The 20821-nt window shown below is 38.6% G+C and overlaps 2 protein-coding genes across 32 annotated transcripts in view; both read right to left on the reverse strand.

Moving 5' to 3' along the window:
• Nucleotides 1-3524, reverse strand: part of CSDE1 (cold shock domain containing E1) — a 37063-nt gene extending 33539 nt beyond the window's left edge. For all 31 annotated transcript variants that reach the window (XM_070487106.1, XM_070487096.1, XM_070487104.1 and 28 more), the window contains exon 1: nt 3386-3524. The gene's annotated coding sequence lies outside the window, so the exon portion shown is untranslated. The remainder of the gene's footprint in view (nt 1-3385) is intronic.
• Nucleotides 3525-10659: 7135 nt separating this feature from the next.
• Nucleotides 10660-20574, reverse strand: SIKE1 (suppressor of IKBKE 1). The gene is made up of 5 exons (XM_070487113.1): nt 20332-20574; nt 19987-20092; nt 18958-19100; nt 17366-17479; nt 10660-15810 (listed from the first exon to the last, which is right to left on the reverse strand). The coding sequence occupies exons 1-5, from the start codon at nt 20488-20490 to the stop codon at nt 15709-15711; spliced, it is 624 nt and encodes a 207-aa protein (XP_070343214.1). The 5' UTR covers nt 20491-20574; the 3' UTR covers nt 10660-15708.
• Nucleotides 20575-20821: the final 247 nt, after the last annotated feature.

Here is a 20821-nt window from a genome sequence, read left to right on the forward strand (position 1 = left end):
AGAAACAGGTGAAACTCATTTTAATTATCTTATTTAACCAAATATATCCAAAATGTTGTCATTTTCCATATGTAATCAATCTAAAAAAATTGAGTTTTTTTACATTCCTTGAAATTCAATGTTTATCTTACAATTATAGCACATTTCAACTCAGAATTGTGCACAAAGTTCACAACAGCCATACATGGCTAGTGGCTACCATATTGGTTGGAGCAGGTACAGGCTGATGAGGGAAAAAAGCATTGGGATGCTCAATAAAGCAATAGTAAACGTAAGGTCCTTGGGCAAAGACTTTCACTGATAAAAGGAGGTAGTATCTAGCTCACCTGACCATAGCAGGAGCTTGTACTTATTACATTTGAGAAGCAGAAGAGCAAATAACTAACTGGTTATGTATATTGGCTGTAGCTGCTAGCCTGTATGTTCAATGTGAAGAAACTGCTGTGAATTTACTTTCAACTGCACACTGTTTTACCTCAGCATAAAAGAACCTATTAAATATAAAAATGCTCCAAAAATAAAACTACCATTCAATACTTCTGAACAAAATACTGCCTAGAATATCTTATTTAGTTTAACACTTTAATGAAAAATGTAGCACAACAGAAATGTCTAAGAATTCCTAAGGCTTGGCAGTATGAACCAAAATAAGTTTTGTTTTTTGTTTTTTTTTTTTGAGGAAGATTAGCCCTGAGCTAACTACTGCCAATCCTCTTTTTTCTGAGGAAGCCTGGCCCTGAGCTAACATCCATGCCCATCTTTCTCTACTTTATACATGAGACGCCTACCACAGCATGGCATGCCAAGCGGTGCCATGTCCGCAGCCGGGATCCGCACTAGCGAACCCCAGGCCTTCGAAGTGGAATGTGTGAACTTAACCGCTGCGCCACCGGGCTGGGTCCTGAAATAAGTTTTTTATTGTTTTCTTTTTTAACTAGGTACTCACACATGAAAGTGGGAAACATTCTAATATCAAGCCAAAGGAATTTTTAAAATCCTGATTTGGCAGAAGGGATTTAACAGCAAGAAATGATGGGACTCAAGACAGCAAGTCACTCCTACCACAGCAGTTTCACCAATGAAGACATTCCAGCTATTAAGTCTTAAAAAATAGTTACAATTGTTCTTACTCTAATTCTCTATTAATCCTACAAGATTTACAGCTCTCCATAAGACAGTTTGGGTCAAAGATCTTAAAATAGTCTCCCCTTGGTTTTTTGAAAAGACAAACCTATGAAGGCAAATTCCCTGCGTTTATTTAACAAGATCTCAAGATTTTTAATTTATTTACAGTCCTAAAATTCAACTCCTTGAAAAATCTGTCCAAAGCATTTCCCTGTTTCAACTACCTTGTCAAGAGTATAGTCTTCACAACACTGTGAACGAACTTAATGCCGCAGAATGGTACACCTAAAAGATTAAAATGGTAAATTTTATGTACCATCATTTAAAAGAAAATATTTCTTTAAATGTTGGACGGCCCTGCACAGTGTGTCTTCAGATGGAGGCAGGGGAACAGGAGTGGAATAAAGCAGGACTACGTGTCAGCTTTCACACTCTCATTTTTGATTTGCTAGAAATTTACCAGAATTTTCAACAACACTCTAAAGGTCATACCTGTTAAGTCAGAACTTATTTACAAAAAAGAAAACCTATCTTCTGTGCCTCAAATACTTTACTTTTCAACTCAGCTGCTATAAATACTCATCTCGATGGTAAACATCCAGAGCAGCTGCAAAATCACTCAAACCACTATCATCTCTTTTATTTCGGGCCTAGGGCTAAAAGGAAACAAAAAGAAACAAGGTTGAAATATTTATCTAGATTTTATGACTCAAGCATATGCCTATTCAAAGTATGTATATAAAGCCCCTCCTTACCCACACCAAGAATACCTGTTACTGGGAGTACCAAAAGGACACCAAGGTATTATTATGCTGCCCCTCAATGTAGTCAATTAGCATTGCGAACGCTTGCCTTCAAGAAACTCAAAATGAAAATTACTCAGCGTTTTGATAAAGAATAACTTATATCAGTGGGCTATAATTTGATACCTACATTTTACAGATTGGTAGCTCCAGCTGAGAGTTGCCAGTTCATACCATCCTGACAAAAAACGAAGTCTCTCAAAGGAAACAGATTTAACTACCACAGTGCTTTTCAGTGTCCTCCCTCCCTCTCCACCCAGTCTCTCAACTGTTTTAAAGAGGATCACTCATTCTAGGTGCGAAACAAGGAAATTACGTCGCACAACAACGTTCAGATTTTTGTGTTTGCAGATTGAAGGCTGTTTTAGGGAGCGTTCCCTGCCTCGCTTGTGACTCAAAAGAGGAGCCGTCTGGGTGTTTCTAAACAAAAATCTTAAAGTAAAAGAACCGTGGTACTAAGATTTCGTACTGATAAAACATCGGATGGTAAAAACCTCGACAGTGTCTCGGACCAGGGCTCTAAAAAACTAACTACAGAGAATGACGAAGCCAAGCCGTTCATTGCACAATGTGGGCCAGGCTCTTGCACCACAAGAGCCAGAAAAGGCAGTAAGGAGGACTTCACTGAGCTCTCACAAAGCACGCCCTAACCCCAGGACAGAGGAGTGAAAGCTACATGCCTAAGATTAGGGGCTGGTTCCCTTTCTCAAAAAGCCGAAGGGGAGGCGAAAAAAGGGAAGGTTGGATGCAGACACCCAAGACAGACAGCTTTAGGTGAGTGGAAGTAAGGATGACAATTCAGCCGCGCTGTCCCAGATGTGGCCGGGGAAAGGAGGTGTCTCTAAGCACTTAGACGGAGCGGGGTCTCAGTCTATACACAAAGGAGGCGCCACTGCCGCACTGCGCTCTGGTACTCGTAGTCATATCCCCAAGCAAGTGACGGCCAGGAAACTATAGCACCCAGAGTCAGAGCAGGCCCCTCTCCTGTGCCTCCGGCTCTTCCATCCTCACACAAAGGACCGCGCCACCACCCCCTCGCCCCGCCCGCCGGGACTTGTAGTTCCCGTTTCCCCCGCCAAGCCGCAGCGGAGGAAGTGGCCAGACTACGACTCCCAGCAGCCTCGGCGCCTGAGCCCCGCACCCCTGCCTCCATCTTGGCTGCGGTCGGAGCCTCCATTTTCGCTCCCTCCCCCCACTTAGTCACTACCACCACCACGACGCGCGACCGCCTGCCTCGACTCTTCGCTTCGGCTCTGCGGCCTGACGTGAGGCCTAGGCAGTTGAACGGGGGCCCGGTGGAAAAGCCCGGGGTAGGGACTTAGGGTGGGATCTTCCCTACCCGAAGCTCTAGGAGTGCCCACCCTGACTCAGAAGTCTCTCCTGTTAGTCTTGCTCTTCTCACCCGTCCTTAGCCTGGCTTCTTGCTACCCTCAACTGGACCCTGAGGTCGTACTCACCCCAACAGCTCAGCGCCCCCTCTCCAGCGCCGCCATAAGCAGCACGGCCCGGTACGTAGGAATAAATCTCGCTTCTCTCGCGAGAGTTGCGGGCTCCAAGCGCGTGCACAGGAAGGGGGGGCGGGGTACTTCTAATACGCTTGCGCAGGAGGGCTGAGTGACGCCAATCAGGGCTCTGCGCTTAACCACAACCAGGATGGTGGATGCGTTTCTCTACTTTCCCTCCCCCGTGAGCTGTGGGCAGCAATCTCGGTGTTTACTGTCTCCGCTGGGACGAAAGGGGCGGGGTGGCGGGTGACTTTAGGCGTCTCTGATCTTTGCAAACCTGGGTATGCTTTAAGCAGCAAGACCAGGGTGACTTGAGGGCGAACAATTTGGAGGGCATATCTAGGAATGTCATAGAAAGGATTTCTCTTTTCCCAGGGATAATCCAGAAACCCCCAAATCCCAGTTTCTCACTCACAGCTCAAGCCTTCTTTCTCTGGTCTGCTCCATTAGACTGGAATTTTCATTAGTATATAGTCAGGTTTTTAGCAAGATAATTTGGAAGTTTAAGTGTGTGCTCCCAGAAACTATATTGCTTGCAACAGACGGACAAGAATGAGCGAGGCAGCATAATCATTTTTAAAAAACCCCCAAAAACAAAAGAACTCCTTCAGCTGACCTTTGTAGTTACCAGAAGCTATTCATAATGTATCAGGTAATCAAAGAGGCTGAATCAGTAACCAAAAGATTGAAATCAGGGCAAATGGATGATTCATCCAGGGAAAATGGTTAATTCTGGCCACAGAAAAGTTCAATGAATTATCCGTTGCCAAACAATAGAGTAGTCCCCTCTGGTGAGAGGAATGCTTTTCTCACATTCTGTGCCTCTCTTACTTGACAGTATTGGGTACGTAATGACCAGTCATGCTCCTGAGAACTTTCCCACCTACTTCATTTTCACTTTCAACACATTTATTCAGCATCTCATGTCATGGCTGGGGTGTTACACAGTGGTTAAGACAAACAGACATGGTTCTGTCCTCAAGGAACTTTCAGTCTAGCATCACTCAATAATCACAAAAACAAATCTAAACAGACACACTGAAATAAGTGCAATGAAGGAAAAGTGCACAGTGTTAAGAAAGTATCTAATATCCAATTCTGAGCAAATCATCTTGAATTCTCAGTGGAGGCAGTATCCTACTTCTGATGTTGCAAGATTTTCTCTCCACCTCTGTTGCTGTTTGGTCCAGTCCCATACCACCTCCAAGCTGCCTCTTTGTTCTCTTTGATGCCTTCCCACACTTTCCTAGGCACAGATATTTGCTTCACTTTCAATGCTTTCATAGATCATTCTCTTGTCATTATTAGTTTATACTAGCTGGTGATACTTTAGGACAGGGCCTGTGACATTCATCTTTGCATCCTGGTTCCAGACAGTGCCTGGCATACACAACTCTCAAAAGCTTGTTGAATGAATAGCACTGAACAACAGTCTAAGAAATTGTTAGAAATTGGAATGTTCTATTGGAGAAGTACAGAATGTAAACATATCAAACCAACTGTTTTGTTTCCTTTGTCCAATTCTTAAATTGAGATCTCTCCTTCCCAGCAATAGATCTAGTCTGGATATTCTAATCTAATGTTACAGAGAAACTGCCCTGCGCTCTTGCACTAGAAACAAGGTCATGTGAAGCTGGGCTAAAAGTAGAATTAGGTCTAAGAGCACACATTCTCAAATATCACAGCAATGGGAAATGTAAGAAATAATAGTCTCACTAAATTCTATAAATATAATTTCCTATTAATAAGAAAGAATAGTCTCGATTTCTACCATTACACATAGCTTCTAAAGACCTTCTTAAATCATATAACCATTTCATCATCCTCATTCTGAATGTCTCAATTGCCTTTAAATTCCTCCTTAATCCATAATTATCAATTTACATTAGCACAAAATGCGACTGTGTATAAACCCAGAAGCATATGATATAGCTTCCAATGCATTAGAGAAAGTGAAAGATGGAGTAATTTGATTTAAATCACTAGTTTAAATGCTTTATTCTTTTTACAAGTACTTGTAATTAGAGGTAGCTTTCATTTGTAGAAGATCACTACATTTTAAGGCGATGATCTTTTTCAGGTTAATTTTAGAGACAAATCAAAAAATATAGTTATCTTTTTATGTTTATTTTTTAAACTGAAATTAATTAAAGCAGTAACTATGAAGTCACTTGGAAAACCATCTCCTATACAACAGGGTAGTCATGGACTTTGGGAAGATATTTAATCTATTAAGGAATAACCAACAGAACAAAAAAATTGTATATATTATTTTTGGTTATTTCTCATACTGATTTTTCTTCTCTGAGAAACTTAAATAGACAATGAAACTGATTATAGTTGTGGGTTTTTTCCTCTACAATTATCAGTGAGCATATTTCTCTGGAGTCTGAGAATAAAAAGTAAGCATCCTTCACACATTTATAGGGTTTTCCTGAGCAGTGGTGTATGAGATTTTTGTTAGTTCTCTGTGAAATGAGAAAAATTAGGTCAATGTAGAGATTTAAAAATAAGGCTAAATTTACTCAAGATTTTAAGGACTGTTTTTATTCTGATATTATATCTTTCCTAGTTAGGGAGTTAAGGAGCACTTCTTTTATAAAATTATGGTAATAGTGGATATTAAAGGGATCCACATTCAAGATTTCAGGACAGGAAAACACAATTTAGAGCAAAACTTTCATAAAGAATAATTATTTCCATAAGAATGTAAAATATTAAGATTTAATTCTGGGGGCTGGCCCCGTGGTCGAGTGGGTAAGTTTGCGCGCTCCGCTGCAGGTGGCCCAGTGTTTCGTTGGTTCGAATCCTGGGCGCAGACATGGCACTGCTCATCAAACCACGCTGAGGTAGCGTCCCACATGCCACAACTAGAAAGACCCACAACGAAGAATAAACAACTATGTACTGGGGGGCTTTGGAGAGAAAAAGGGAAAAAAATAAAATCTTAAAAAAAAAAAAAGATTTAATTCTGGACCCCTACAATCTAAAACTGTTATTTATTACAGGCCCCTAAACAGTTAAAATGCATTATATAAATAAGAATAATATAATAAAAATAACAATTATGTAATCAAATATTATAATTTAAATAAGAATAACGCAAAAGCTTTGTATAAATACTTTCCTTTAAAATGTCAACATTGCACTTACTGAAATGCTAAGAAATCACTATAACATTTTAGCTTTATGAATCAGTTAGCCAGAGGGAAGGGTGGAGCAAAAGAATATTTTAATAAACTTAAATTAGATCTCAATGCAAATCAATTGCACTTAGAATGAAATCCAAACTCTTTTACCATGACTGACATGGCCCTAAATGACCTAGTCCTTACTAAGTCCTTCACCCCTGGTTCCCTGTGATTCAGTTCCACTGCCCTTTTGGCTCCTCTTCCATGGCAGGTTTGTTCCTACTTCAGAACCCTTGCATTTATTGTTGCCTCTGCCTGAAATGCTCTTTCCCCAAATCATGACATATTTGGCACTTTCTCCTCATTCAGGTTTCGGCTCAAATGCTACTGCCTCACAAAGATCTTTTCTAAAGTAAAAGAACCACTATCACCATCACTCTCTATAATATTAGCTTGTTTCATTGTCTTCACAACATGTGTTGCTATCCAACATGAACACATTTATGAATTTAATTGTTTATTGCCCTTCTTCCTGAACAATAGTGTTAGCTTCAGTTCTCTGTTGGTTCATCATTGTATCCCGTAAACCGAGGACAGTGACTGATATAACAATAAATACTTAATATTCATTGAACGAATGAATGCCACTCATTTAATTAAATCTAAGGCAGTACTGATTGTATGATACATCATTATTTATGCACCAGCAAGACGAAAATATGTTGCCATTTTCACTATGACATAATACTTTGATTACTTAGCATTTTAATTTTATATTTATTAAAAGAAGCTCTTTTAAACTTATTTAGATCTAGTTGTTTTTTTATCATGTGTCACTCTCATGTGTCTATAAAGTAAAAAAGTAAGCAAAGCAAGAAAATAAGCAAGGTAAAAAAATAAGCAAAGTAAATTGGTTAAGGTATTCCTAAAACTTCTTCACAAAGTCCAACTCCTCTGAATCTCTTTTTTTTGTTGTTTTTTTAAGCTTGGCACCTGAGCTAACAACTGTTGCCAATCTTTTTTTTTTTTTCCTGCTTATTTCTTCCCAAATCCCCCAGTACATAGTTGTATATTTTAGTTGTGGGTCCTTCTAGCTGTGGCACGTGGCCTCATGAGTGGTGCCACATCCGCGCTCAGGATCCGAACTGGCGAAACCCTGGGCCGCCGAAGCGGAGCATGTGAACTTAACCACTCTGCCATGGGGCCGGCCCCTGAATCTCTTTCATTTTGGTAATAAATTTGACCATATTTAAAAAATTCCATTCAACAAGAGGCAGCACAAAAAAAATTAAAAATCAACAGACTAGGAGAATATATATTTGCAGCATATAAAACTGACAATGTATTAGTATCATGTATACATACTAAATTAATACATAAGAAAAAGTCAAAAGGGAAATGGGGAGAACAACTTGAAGGTCTATATTAAATAAAAACCTGTACAGGCAAACATTTGAAATTATGCTTAGCCTCATCAGTAATCAGGAGAATGCATATTTGTCTTGAGATAATTTTAGATTTACAAAAGAATTAGAAAAATAGTATAGAAAGTTCCCATAAACCCTTCACTCAGTTTCCCATTGTGTTAGTCTTACCTAACCACAGAACAATTTTCAAAACTAGGAAATTAACATTGACACAATAGTATTAACTAAATTACTAAATTAATTTGGGTTTCACCAGTTTTTTTCTCTAGTTATCCATTTTCTCTTGCAGAATCAAATCCAGGATCCCACACTGTATTTAGTTGTTATGTCTCCTTAGTCTCCTTCATTCTATGACAGTTCCTCAGTTTCTCCTTGTCTTTCATGACCTGGTCACTTTGGAACAGTATTGGTCAGTTATTTTGTTAACATCCCTCAATTTGATTTTGTTTGATGTTTCCCTTGCTTAAAGCTATGCATTATTTGGAAGAATATGACAGAAGTGATGTACCCTTCTCATTGCATCATATCAGGGGGTATATGATGTTGAAATGTATTATTAGTGATGTTTACCTTAATCAGTTGGTTAAAGTGGTGTCCTCCAAGATTCTTCAAAGTAAAATTACTATTTTCCCCTTTATAATTATTAAATGTTTTGGGAGAGACACTTTGGGACCATACTTGATTGATTAATGTCCTCTGAAAAATCATGTCTACTCAGAACCTCAGATTGGGACCTTATCTGGAAATAGGGTCTTTGCAGATGTAATCAAGTTAAAGTCAAGTCATTCTGGAGTAGGGTAAACCCTAATCCAACAACTAGTGTCCTTAGAAGAGGGAAATTTGGACACAGACAAAGACATACAAGGAGAACACAATGTGAAGACTGAGGCAGAGACTGCAGTGCACCTAGAAGTCAAGGAATGCCAAAAACTGCCAGAAGCTAGAAGAGGAGCATGGAACACGTTCTCCCTGAGAGCCTCCAGAAGGAACCAACCTTGCCAACACCTCATTTCAGACTTCTAGCCTCCAGAACTGTGAGAGAATAAATTTCTATTGTTTTAAGCCATCTAGTTTGTGGTGATTTGTTATGGCAACTCTAGGAAATTAATACAGTGACAATGCACATATCTTTTTTCTGTTTAAACGTCAGCCCACTAATTTTAGCATACATTGGTGGATCTTGCTGAATCTCCTTTTGGCTCATAGATGTGCAGTTTTTTCCACATAGAATTATTCTTGGGCCACAAAGAATACTGGTAATGCAGCATTTCCTAGGAGTGTTTCATTGTTGTCTCCAGGATTTTATTTCAAGCTACTAAAAGCCAGTGTGGTAGGCAGAATTCTAAGATGACCACCAAGATTCCCACCACCTGGTGTAAATACCTTGGATAATTCTCTCCTTTTGAGTGTGGGCTGGACCTGTGGATATCAGAGGATATGACTCATATCTCCTTTGTGGCAAAAGGGATTACTGTAGATGTAATTAAGATCTCTAATCAGTTGGGTTAATCAAGAGGGAGATTATTCTGGTTGGGCCTAACCTAATCAGGTGAGCTCTTAAAAGGAAGTCAGAGAGATGATCTCCTGTTGGCTTTGAAGGCGTGTGAGTTCTACACCTGCAAAAAAAATGAATTTTGCCAACAACTATGTGAGCTTGGGAGAGGGCCCAGAGCCTCAGATGAAATGCTAGCCTTGGCTGACACCTTGATTGAAATCCTTGAAAGCCTTGTGAGATCCTGAGAAGAGAACCCAGTTGAGCCCTGCATAGTCTTGACCTACAGAACTGTAAGGTAACAAATGGGTGCTGCTTTAAACTGCTAAATTTGTGGCAATTTTTTATACAGCAATAGAAAACTAATACAGCCATACTCCAAGTTTTTATGCTGGCACTCTTTTGATCTTACAAGAAGGTGCAGATGGAAAATTCACAGAAAACAGTGAAACCCCTATTCCTTTCTCAAATGGTCCTTAGTTTATTGACAGAAATATCAAGAGCTTGCCTTTGTCCAGTCATGCCACCAGGAACGCAAACTAGTGCTTATGCTTAGAATCAACCATACCACAACCCCTACATGTATAAGACATATCCCAATTTCAGAGATGTTAACATATGAAATAAAAATGAATCTTAGGGGCCAGCCCCAGTGGGCTAGTGGTTAAGTTCAGTGTGCTCCACTTCAGCAGCCCAGAGTTTGGTTCCTGGGTGTGGACCTACAAGACTTGTCAGTGGCCATGCTGTGGCAGCAGCTCACATGCAAAAAAAAAAAGGAAGATTGGCAACAGATGTTAGCTCAGGGTGAATCTTCCTCAGCAAAAAAAAAAAAAAAAAGAATCTCAGGATCAGTAACATACAGAGATCCACTCTCATCAATTCCACATGTATTTCTAGGAGGGTAGATAAACTGTTGAGTGAATTGTGTTTCATCAAAGCTCTGAAGGTTCTGCATCCTCTTTAGCATTCTTGCAGAGTAACAAAAGAAAAAGTATCATCTGCTTTCCACTATGAGTATTAGTGGACAATACTCCTTAATTCACTCTGAAAGTTGCCATGAGACAACTGCTAGTGAAATAACTGCAAAATATGAAATATGACCACTGATAGTGAAATGTGTCTAATATGAGGTAGATGGAGGGAGAATTAAAAATCAGGAAGCCAGATATTAGCAGGTATTTTTAAAAATGTATAATTTTATCATTAGATACATATGTATCCCTTAACAATATATTGTATAGTCACACAATGAAATATTGTACGTCAGTGAAAATGAATAACATCTATATACAACATCTGAGAAACATAATGTTGAGTCGAAAAAAATCAAATCCAGACTATAGTATGATATCATTTTGACAGAGCTCAAAAAGGAACAAAAATAAAAAATATGTCACTTTAGGGATACATACATATTCTAGTTCTTTTTATATGTGAAAAAACCATTAAGGCGGAGCAGGGGGGTGGCAAGAGACAGGAGAGGAGCTCAAATAGATAAATGCAAAGTACAGATAATGTTCTAATTCTTAAATTAGGTGATGAATTGTGATTATGCTTAATAATCTGCATGTCACATTTATCCTTTAATAAGTGTCAAATATTACATTAAAATATAAGTGCAAAATTATGCATAAAGTGTTGACAAAATTTGCCTAGTTTTTAAAAGTATGCTTATTTTATCAGTCGGGGTTCTTAATTAGAGAATTTGGTTAATTTTTTAAAAAGTGATTTTATTAGAAGGCTAACCAGTAATCCTCAGGAACTCTAGGACAGCCAGAAAACCAGTATTGGACATTACATAGCCTCCAATCACCTCAGATAAGTGCTTCTGTAAAGATCCCACTGTGGCCACTGTTGGGAAGACACTGCAGCTTACACCATTGACTTTGCTGACACTGAACACTGAATGTTGTCACTAAAGCCACTTTTACTGCTTCTCTGTGGAGCTGGATGTAGTTGCTGTTGTTGTAGGTCACCACCTTTTACTTAAAGAATTCTGCATACTTCCATGCTTCTTTGTATGACTACTTTAAAGTTTAAGGCAGCTGTATCTTCCATAGCTGCAGAAGAGGCTAGGAAAACATATCTAACACTTTGAAATTTTTTAGGAGGGAGGAACCCTCTGCCTTATTAGGTGAGGGATTCCTTAAACATAGGAGTTTAGGACATTGGGCAGCCAAAAAGGAAATAGACGTCTGCCACAGCCCCTTCTCTTGGCTGCTCAAAATCAACACACTCCTTCAGCTAATGCTTACACTTGTTAAAAACTATTCAATGTAAAAGGACTTGTGTCAGACATTGTTAGTTGCTTTCTCAACACTCTTTCCTCTTTGCTAATAGAATACTGATTTTATTTGGGGCAGCTATGTACCCAGCCTTCTTTGCAGCTAGAAGTGACATTTAACAGGCCAGACAAATAAGACAAGGGGAAATCTATCTGGAATTTCTGGGAAAGCTTTGTTTTTCCTCATAAAAGAGGATACAGATAGCTGGTATAGGCCATTTCCCATTTTTTTCCTCCCTTCAACATGAACCTGACACAGCAGCGACTTTCTTCAAACCACAAAAAAATAGCATGAAGGATGAAAAACATGCTAAGGAGACAGATTTGAAAGACAGAACTGCATTCTTTCCTGTATGTAACAAGGACCACTGATTAAGCATTATTCCCTTCAGTTGCATGCACACATACTCTCAGCTACACCATTCTAGAAGACAGATGACAATTATGTCTCATTAGTTAAGATTCCAGTTACTGAATTCACAGTATTTTCTAATATATTGGCCGTGGTGTTTCTTTTGTACTATTAATAAAAATATTTGGCTAATCAAGAACCACTTGAACTCTAAACAGTATCTGGCATTTAAAGGCATCTTTACTTAGTAGCTAAGATTATGTTTAAGAGTCTGGTTTGAATCTTGGTTCCAGTTTGGAAAATAACATAACCTCCTTATACTTGAGTATCTGTAAAATGAGGTACAGTTGAAATGGAGATTACTAGAAAGCAGCAAGCTTTCTAGTTCTCCTCCTGCCCATTTGTTGTCTCTATTGGATTCTCAAGTTTAAATAGTCCCTCTTCTGTATCCTATACATCCTTATATTGGATTCATCATACTGCATTGCAATTGTATGTATACTTGTCTCCTCTACCAGATTTTTCTTTGATTACAGTGTAAACACCCTTTTTTCTATGCATAACTTTAAATGAAGTGCCTGGTACATTGTAGACTAGATATTCTTTTTTTAAATTAATTTTTTTTTTTTAAAGATTGGCACCTGAGCTAACGTCTGTTGCCAATCTTTTTTTTCTTTCTTTCTTTCTCCTTCTTCTCCCTCAAGTCCCCCAGTACATAGTTGTATATTCTAGTTGTAGCTCCTTCTGGTTGTGCTATGTGGGATGCCACCTCAGCATGGCTTGATGAGTGGTGCCATGTCTGTGCCCAGTGTCCGAACCGGCAAAACCGTGGGCTGCTGAAAGAGCATGCAAACTTAACCACTCAGCCACAGGGCTGGCCCCTGCAGACTAGACATTTTTAAACTAGTGTCCTTAGAAGTTATCTGGGATAATAATTAAAATACAAATTTCTGGATCCCATCCCCAAATTTCTAGTTCAGTAGGTCAGTGAACCACATTTTGAGGAACAGTGAAATAGACAGTGTTTGAATCAAATTATGCATAAGATATTAATATAAGTCAAGGTAAATATCGATAATATTTAAGCACTTTTCAAGATACTTTGAAAGTTTTAATTTTATAACTTGATTTATAATCATATAATTAATGATTTCTAATCATGAGGAAATCTCTAAAACCATTTCAGAAACAACTATTTGTTATGCTGCTGACTACATTTTTTTTTTTAAGATTTTTTTTCCCTTTTTTCTCCCCAAAGCCCCCCAGTACATAGTTGTATATTCTTTGTTGTGGGTCCTTCCAGTTGTGGCATGTGGGACGCTGCCTCAGCGTAGCTTGATAAGCAGTGCCACGTCCGCAACGATACACTGGGCCACCTGCAGCGGACTGCGTGAACTTAACCACTCAGCCACGGGGCCAGCCCCCTAAAAAATATTTTTATAATTTTTTATTAAAAAAAAAAGTACTGCTGTGCTAACTACAAAATATTTATGAAAACCCGTCTACTTGACAGGTTGCTACATATAGGGAAAATAAACCTTTGCACTAGTAATTAGACTCATTACTAAGTAAAATTAGCTGATATTCACAAAATGAGGTTTTTATTAGAAAAGCTTGTACTAAGATTTTGCAAAGCAGTTAAGTTCCTCCATCCACTGCAAAAAAAACTTTAATATCCACTCAAAGTGAAGAACATTCCTTCCTCAATTTTCTAACTATACATTATCTTCATAGCATTAACACCTGCCAGAATTTACATTACATAGGGCACTGAGAGCTCTTTAGACTCATACTTCAAGGTTTTGATTTGCTAGGGGGAAAAGTTAACATACAGATTTATCCTGATATCTGAGATATAAAGAACTTTATAAGCAACTCTAAAGGAATATCAGGCAGATATAGGGACACCACATTATACTTCAAGGCCATTTGATTACTTTATCATTTTCATGAAAACTGCCCATGGCAGTTGACAAAATGTAGAGGTTCTCACTTCCTGAATAGAATTGTGGGACATACAGTGGCACTCAGGGCATATACTTCAAGGCAAATAGTTGGGATTAAAGGTTTACTTTTGGGAAATGACATGAAAACAGCCATATTTGGAGTGGAAGTATTTTTCAAATTTTATGCAGGACTTTGAATATAAATTTGACAAACTCTAAAATAACATATACCTGTTCATTAAAGCCGACCACTGTAGGCAAAGTCCATTAGTATTACTGGCATCAGATGCTTTTAGGGTATCGTGGAGAGGTTTTGTTGTTTTAACTGGAGTTAATTCTTTATGGCAGTAAAAAAAGAAATTTTACATCACATAAAGCATTAACAAAAAACTTTTTAATACTGTCTCTCTCCCATGTAGTATGGTGCTTAGTGTTACTGGAAAATATTGACAGATTTAGCATTCATTCTTTTAATTATTTTTGGGCAAATCTATACTATAATGATAGTATAACATGAAGAAATTTGTAAATTTGAAATGCGAGTAAACTGAGATGGGGGAATGAGTTAATAGGTGAGCCTAGTTGATCACTCAGCATTTGAACCTCAACATTGTTTTGTTTTCTGCACAGTACTATGAATATAGTAACTCTCACTAGGTGATAAACTTTGCTTCCTTGTGAAAAATGGATCTAAAAACAAAGTACTAGTACTAGTAATGAAAGACATCCAAGTAAGGGATAAGTTCTTAACTATAAAACAGGAGTTATATATAAATTAAATAGAAGAATGTAATACCTAAGAACTATGATGTGAATAAACCTATTATATGCTCTTCACACTGGGTAAACTACTCAAGTTGAAGATTTTCTAGTAGGACAAAACTGAAAAATTGACTATGAATATCTAATAAAACAAATACAAGCTACTTTTAGCATCTGAACTAAGAGCACACGTGTATGCGCACATGCACAGGACAAATTTCTCAGCATTCTTTGAACAGAACGATGACTACTTCCATTAGAAAAAAACAGTTGACTTATTTTCAAGTGTGTTTCCTGGGGACGAGCAGTAGGTTCTCTCAAATTAAGAGTAAAGACACCATGCCATGAAGTGCCAACTCTTAGCACCAGAGAGACTTCAAACTTCATAGAAAGTGAATGACATTACAAATCAGAGAATCTGCCCATCTAGTTGTACAGTATTACTTTTCTCAAATGGAAAAAAATACAGGTTTATGCCAAATAGATTTAAAAAGCTAATCTCTTTTTAAAACTTTTTACAATTGCAATTTATAATCCTAAATAAAATAAAATTGCTGGCTTATAATAAAATGCTCTAAGTTTCAGAGATGTGAAAACAAAAATGAACTCAAAACACAGTTTATACAAATTGAGGTCCCAGAAATGAAAATTAAAAGTCTCTTAGAAAAGGAATGGTGAAACTCAGTATGTATTTTCACTAACACACCCAAAAACTGTTTTGTGGACAGCCACTTTTAACTGTGACTTCTACACTGCCATCTAATACCTTTAATCAACACTAAATCAAGTCTGAGCAAGACACTCAATGGACAATACTCAAATAGAAAGATAATAACTTCCTTCCTTGATAAACAATCTCCAGCTGACAGTCAGAAGTTGAGTTATTTGATGCCTTGGGAAGCAGTGTGCACTGGGTTTTCCTTCTTGACCTGAAGAGACTCACTGCTGATGGACAATAATTCTCGAAGTTCCTTATTTTCAAGCTGAAAAAAAAGGTATATGTTTATTTCAGGCATTTTGACTGTCAAATTGCATCAGAACACTTTTTTTGGGCTAGGAATAGAAAGGATACTATTTTAATTTTAAATTTTAAGGAAACAAAAGAACTGAGAATTTCCTAAAATATGACTTACTTATTCATTTAACATTTACTGAGGAATTTCTATATGCCAAGTGTTAGGACAAGAAAGAAAAAAACAAGATCCCTCTCCACTTGAGGAATTCACTACTTGTCATACTCGTCATGATTCCCACAAGTTTTACTATTGTTTCTTCTATTTTTCAAATTCCTAATAATATTTTTACTCTGCTCAGTTGTAGCGAGGTACTATGTGAGTGTCTTACATATATTATCTCACAACAATCTGTAGGGTAGGTACCACTGCCTACATCCGCATTCTCTTCAGGAAGAGGGCACTATGGCTCACAAATGTCCAAAAACTTCTCCAGATAACTTGGATGTGGTATTGCTGGAGTCTCAATCTGATGCCCATGTTTTTTTCCACTTAAAGTATTGAGTAAAATTTGTCCCTCATTTCCTTAGGGCTGTTTCCATCACTGGGGTCAATCAGGGTAGTGTAGACAAGGTCATTCCATCATTTTAGCTAATTCCTAATTCCTACTTGGAACCTTATTACTCCCTTTGAATTCCAGATAGGGCAGCTTGCACTCTTTATCCCTAGTCTCTCTGCAGGAACTTCTGGTAAACCACAACATTTTCAGGCTTCACCGAGAGTCAGAGCCCACGGTCATTAAATCTTCTACCATACAAAGTGCTTCCCTCAGTACTTTTGTATCTCTCTCCTAGCATTTATATACCATTATATACCATTTCATATCATAACATAGATCATATCATGTAAGTACCAGTCTCATTCCTTTCACTAGACTCTGAGCAGGGACCCTTTTTCTCTCTGGTACTTCTCAAATGGCCCACAACAGCATCTTGTAATAAGCAGCATTCAAACCATCTATTGTAATGTTTTTCCTTAACACTTTTATGGGCACACTAACACCCCAGGCTTTTCTTTGTAAACGAGTCCTATTTTAATCAAAATATTACATGAAAATAGCTTTAAAAAAATCAAGACTATAAGGCTTATAAAATAAACATCAGTCCCTTGGCTTTGTTCCCCAAAGGCAACCACTTTTAATGCTTTTTATCTATTTCTTTTGGTATTTACTTCCATAATTCTAAATAATAAGCCTGTACTGCTATTTTCTGCTCATTGATCTTTGACACTTCCTATTTGACTTTCTTTTATGGCAGATGACAGATTTTAGTTCACATGTAATCTGTCCCTTCCACTCTCTTTAACTCTCAATATGTTAATATCTTAATTTTTAGCCAATACATAGTTGGCATTTTCATTATTTGCTGATTACATTTCCTTTCTTGAAAAAAGTATGGAGGAAGAGCTAATCATGAGCACACAGAAAACATCAATACATTGCAGTGATGGGATAGTGATGGCATACCTTCCAGACTCAAGGAACACTCCCTGAAATTTTGTCAACCTAAAATAGCAACAATCTTACCTCTAATTGGGCTAGTTTTTCCTGAATCTTACAAAATTGGTCTTCATCCACCTGAACTGCTTTTCTCATCACTTCTCCCATTTCACAGATTCTGTCAATCTGACTCTCAATTTCCTGTGAAGATATTAAGAAAAAAAAGGGGGAAAAGTCATCTTTTCTATAGATATGAAGTTCATGAGAACATGTGCATTATGATGTTAAAAAGTTCATTTAATCTGTGCTACACAGGTTATACAGGACTTTCACTATAATCTGAGTCCTCAGAGGTAAAGCCATCATAAAGTTATCTTTTTTTTTAAAGATTGGCACCTGAGCTAACAACTGTTGCCAATCTTTTTTTTCCCTTCTGCTTTTTCTCCCCAAATCCCCCCAGTTCATAGTTGTATATTTTAGTTGTGGGTCCTTCTAGCTGTGGCATGTGGGATGCAGCCTCAGTGTGGCCTGACAAGTGGTGCCTGATGAGTGGTGCCATGTCCGTGCCCAGGATCCGAACCAGCAAAACCCTGGGCCACCGAAGCAGAGTGTGTACTTAACCACTTGGCCACAGGGCCAGCCCTAAAGTTATCTCTTATTCACAAATAATTGTGTTCTCAAACGATCAATTCTAGTCTAACCAACCACTGCATGTTGGACAATATCTCTAAGTGGCTGTTTAACTTAAATTTGAATACTTTTATTGGCAGGAAGCTTACCACATCCTAAGATACTTTATTCTATCTTTGGACATATCTCTCAGCAAGTTTTTCATATGAGCTAAACTCTGACTCCTTCAGGGTTCAAGTTTTCTCTTCCAGACTAAAGAAAATAAACTTTATTTTTCCCTTCCAAATGAAAGCCATTCACATATTTAAAATATCCCTCTTCTCTAAGACTTTTAAGTCAGTAAAATGCTTTCAGTGGAATCTAAGATGAAACTTATCTTTCATAAATTCCACCACAGCAAATCGTGATGCACCAGTCTATTAATCCAGGAATGAATTATAGAGTATATGTGAATGTACAATGACATCTGCAAAGCACTCTGCAAACATAAGAACAATTACTGGGTCTCCCAATTAAATCATAAGCAACCCAAGTGTAGAAACTATGCCATGTATTTTTTTTCAAACCATACTTCTCTCTCCTACAACACAGTGTGATGCTATGTAGTTCAGTTTAATAACGGTTTACTGATTGCCTGCTATGTGCCAGGTACTATGTTAGGGATAAAAGATGAATTCATGCTCCTTACAACCAAGGAGCTTACAGTTTAGTGAAATGTACAATATTAACCAATCAAGTATTTACTGAGCACCTTCAGCACTAACGGGCATTATGTTTGGTGGAAGAACTAAGCATTCATTAACATCTTGAAAAAAGATCTTGGTGAGGGAGGGAGGAACCTTAGTCCCACTCAAATAAAAGGATCTGAACAACCCTTTACCCACTTCTTTCTATTCATATCGTTACAAAGTTATACCAAAATCAATAGTGAATGTGATAAACATGAAAGGAAAACAAGCTTACTTTTCTTCAAAAACAAGCACACAATCTAAAACAATTTCAAGATTTCAATTCAGTTCACTTAGAATTTATTTATCAAGGTTTCTTACTGCAGAGTGAGACTGGTGAGCTTTCAGGACTGGTTCAGCATCCACTGCTTTTTTAGCAACCATTAATTGTAACATCTGTTTCCGGTACTTGCTCATGATGAGTTCCAAAGCATCTTGATGTTCCTCCAAGGAAACCCATAGCTCTATCAAAAAATAAAATAACTTGGCAGTCATGTCTGAGAGACAGCTCCCAAAGCTAAACTTTTAACAGTTGGAATTTTATGACACTCCATGAGATATTGTGAATTCAAAGTTGTAAATCAGTGTTTAAGTACACGAAACACAACAGATAGGATCTATGTGAAAAATAGCTTTCTGGCCAGAAGCAGCCTAGTCTGGTAAAAACAAAATAAGATGTGAAATCAGAAGACCTGGGTTTGAGTTCAGTTCTGTGAGTTACTAGCTTAATACTCAAGCAAATCATTTAAGCTCTCTGAGCCTATTTCTTATCTGTACTGTAATGATAAATACCCAGCTTTCCTACCTCAAAATGAAGATATGAGAATACAATAGGATGATACATGTGAATGCCCTCTGTAAACTGATATACAAATAACTATTCATACCACTATCATTAATAATGTACTCAAAAGGCCTAAGAATATATACCCTGAAGATAAAATTTAGCTCTTCCACTTACACAAGAACCTAAAAAACCTTCAATCTTAACTTTAATGTTTATTTCAATTAATATTTAAACATTAAATTTTAAGACCTTGAGGATACTCTTTTGTTACGCAAACCTCCATCCAGGGATGCCCAAATAAGCCATGTAATAATTCACCTCTACTAAGCACCTCTTTGATAAGCTGCCTACAAATACAAAATCAGTCAGATGACCTTGAAAAGGGTAATGTAACAACCTTTATTGGTACTGGGCCAGCGCAGGATAACTTTCCTATTAAAAGTACTGATTTGGAAATACACACAGCATGTGCACTTTTATGAACAGTTTGGCAGTTTTCTAAGAACTTTTGAAATATTACTGGATATGAGAAAATCATAACTACAAAAAAAGGCCTGACTAACCTCTGTTTTCCTGCTGCAAGTCTCTAATCTGTGTATTCTCTTGGGACAGCAGAATGTGAGGTTTGTATTTGGACATGTCCTTTATATCGGATGCATCCTCTTGATACTGGACAAACAGAGACAGACTAAGGGCGCCGCGGTAAACAGGAGAACAGCCGCAAATGCAAATTAAGAGGCAGGAGTCAGGGCTCCAGGACAGCATTCTCAGCCCGGATCCCGCAGAAGGGTCTCACTGCTGCCCTCTGAGACCAGGAATAAATTCCAGGCCCAGTTTTCACTTTACCTCGCCCTCCATCCCTCAAATGCCCAGCACCTGAGGGCACGGACCCCAACCCTCTGCCTGACCTGTTCCGGAAGCGCTGTCCCCGCCTCCCGCATAGCGGCCACCCGCCGGTGCAGCGCAGCCGACTGATCCACCAGTGACTCGGCGGCCGCGTCGTGCTCCCGCAGCCTCTCCAGTAGCGTCTTAGCGTCTGTTAGGATCTTCTCAATGGTGCAGCTCATATCGGCCACACGACCACAAGCCCAACACTGCTCACCTATGCGAACTGCTCAGATCCTCCCCAAGCTGTCTCAGCGTTATAGACGTCACTTCCGGGTCCGCTGAAAAGGCGCCTCGGCCGCAGCCATATGCGCCGGCGCAGTGGCAGCCTAGTCGCAAGCGACCCGATTCAACCAGCGGCTTCCCTGCAGCTTCTCCCTACGCGGTGGCGGCGGCCTGCCCTTGCAACGCCCTTCCTTTCGTGTTCCCACAGCCTGGTGGTCAAGATGGTGGTCAAGCTATGGCTGGGCGGTCCCAGTGTCTCCTTTCCCTACTGGTTTTGCTCAATGTAGA

Source organism: Equus asinus, chromosome 16, assembly GCF_041296235.1.
Source record: "Equus asinus isolate D_3611 breed Donkey chromosome 16, EquAss-T2T_v2, whole genome shotgun sequence".
NCBI classification, from domain to species: Eukaryota; Metazoa; Chordata; class Mammalia; order Perissodactyla; family Equidae; genus Equus; species Equus asinus.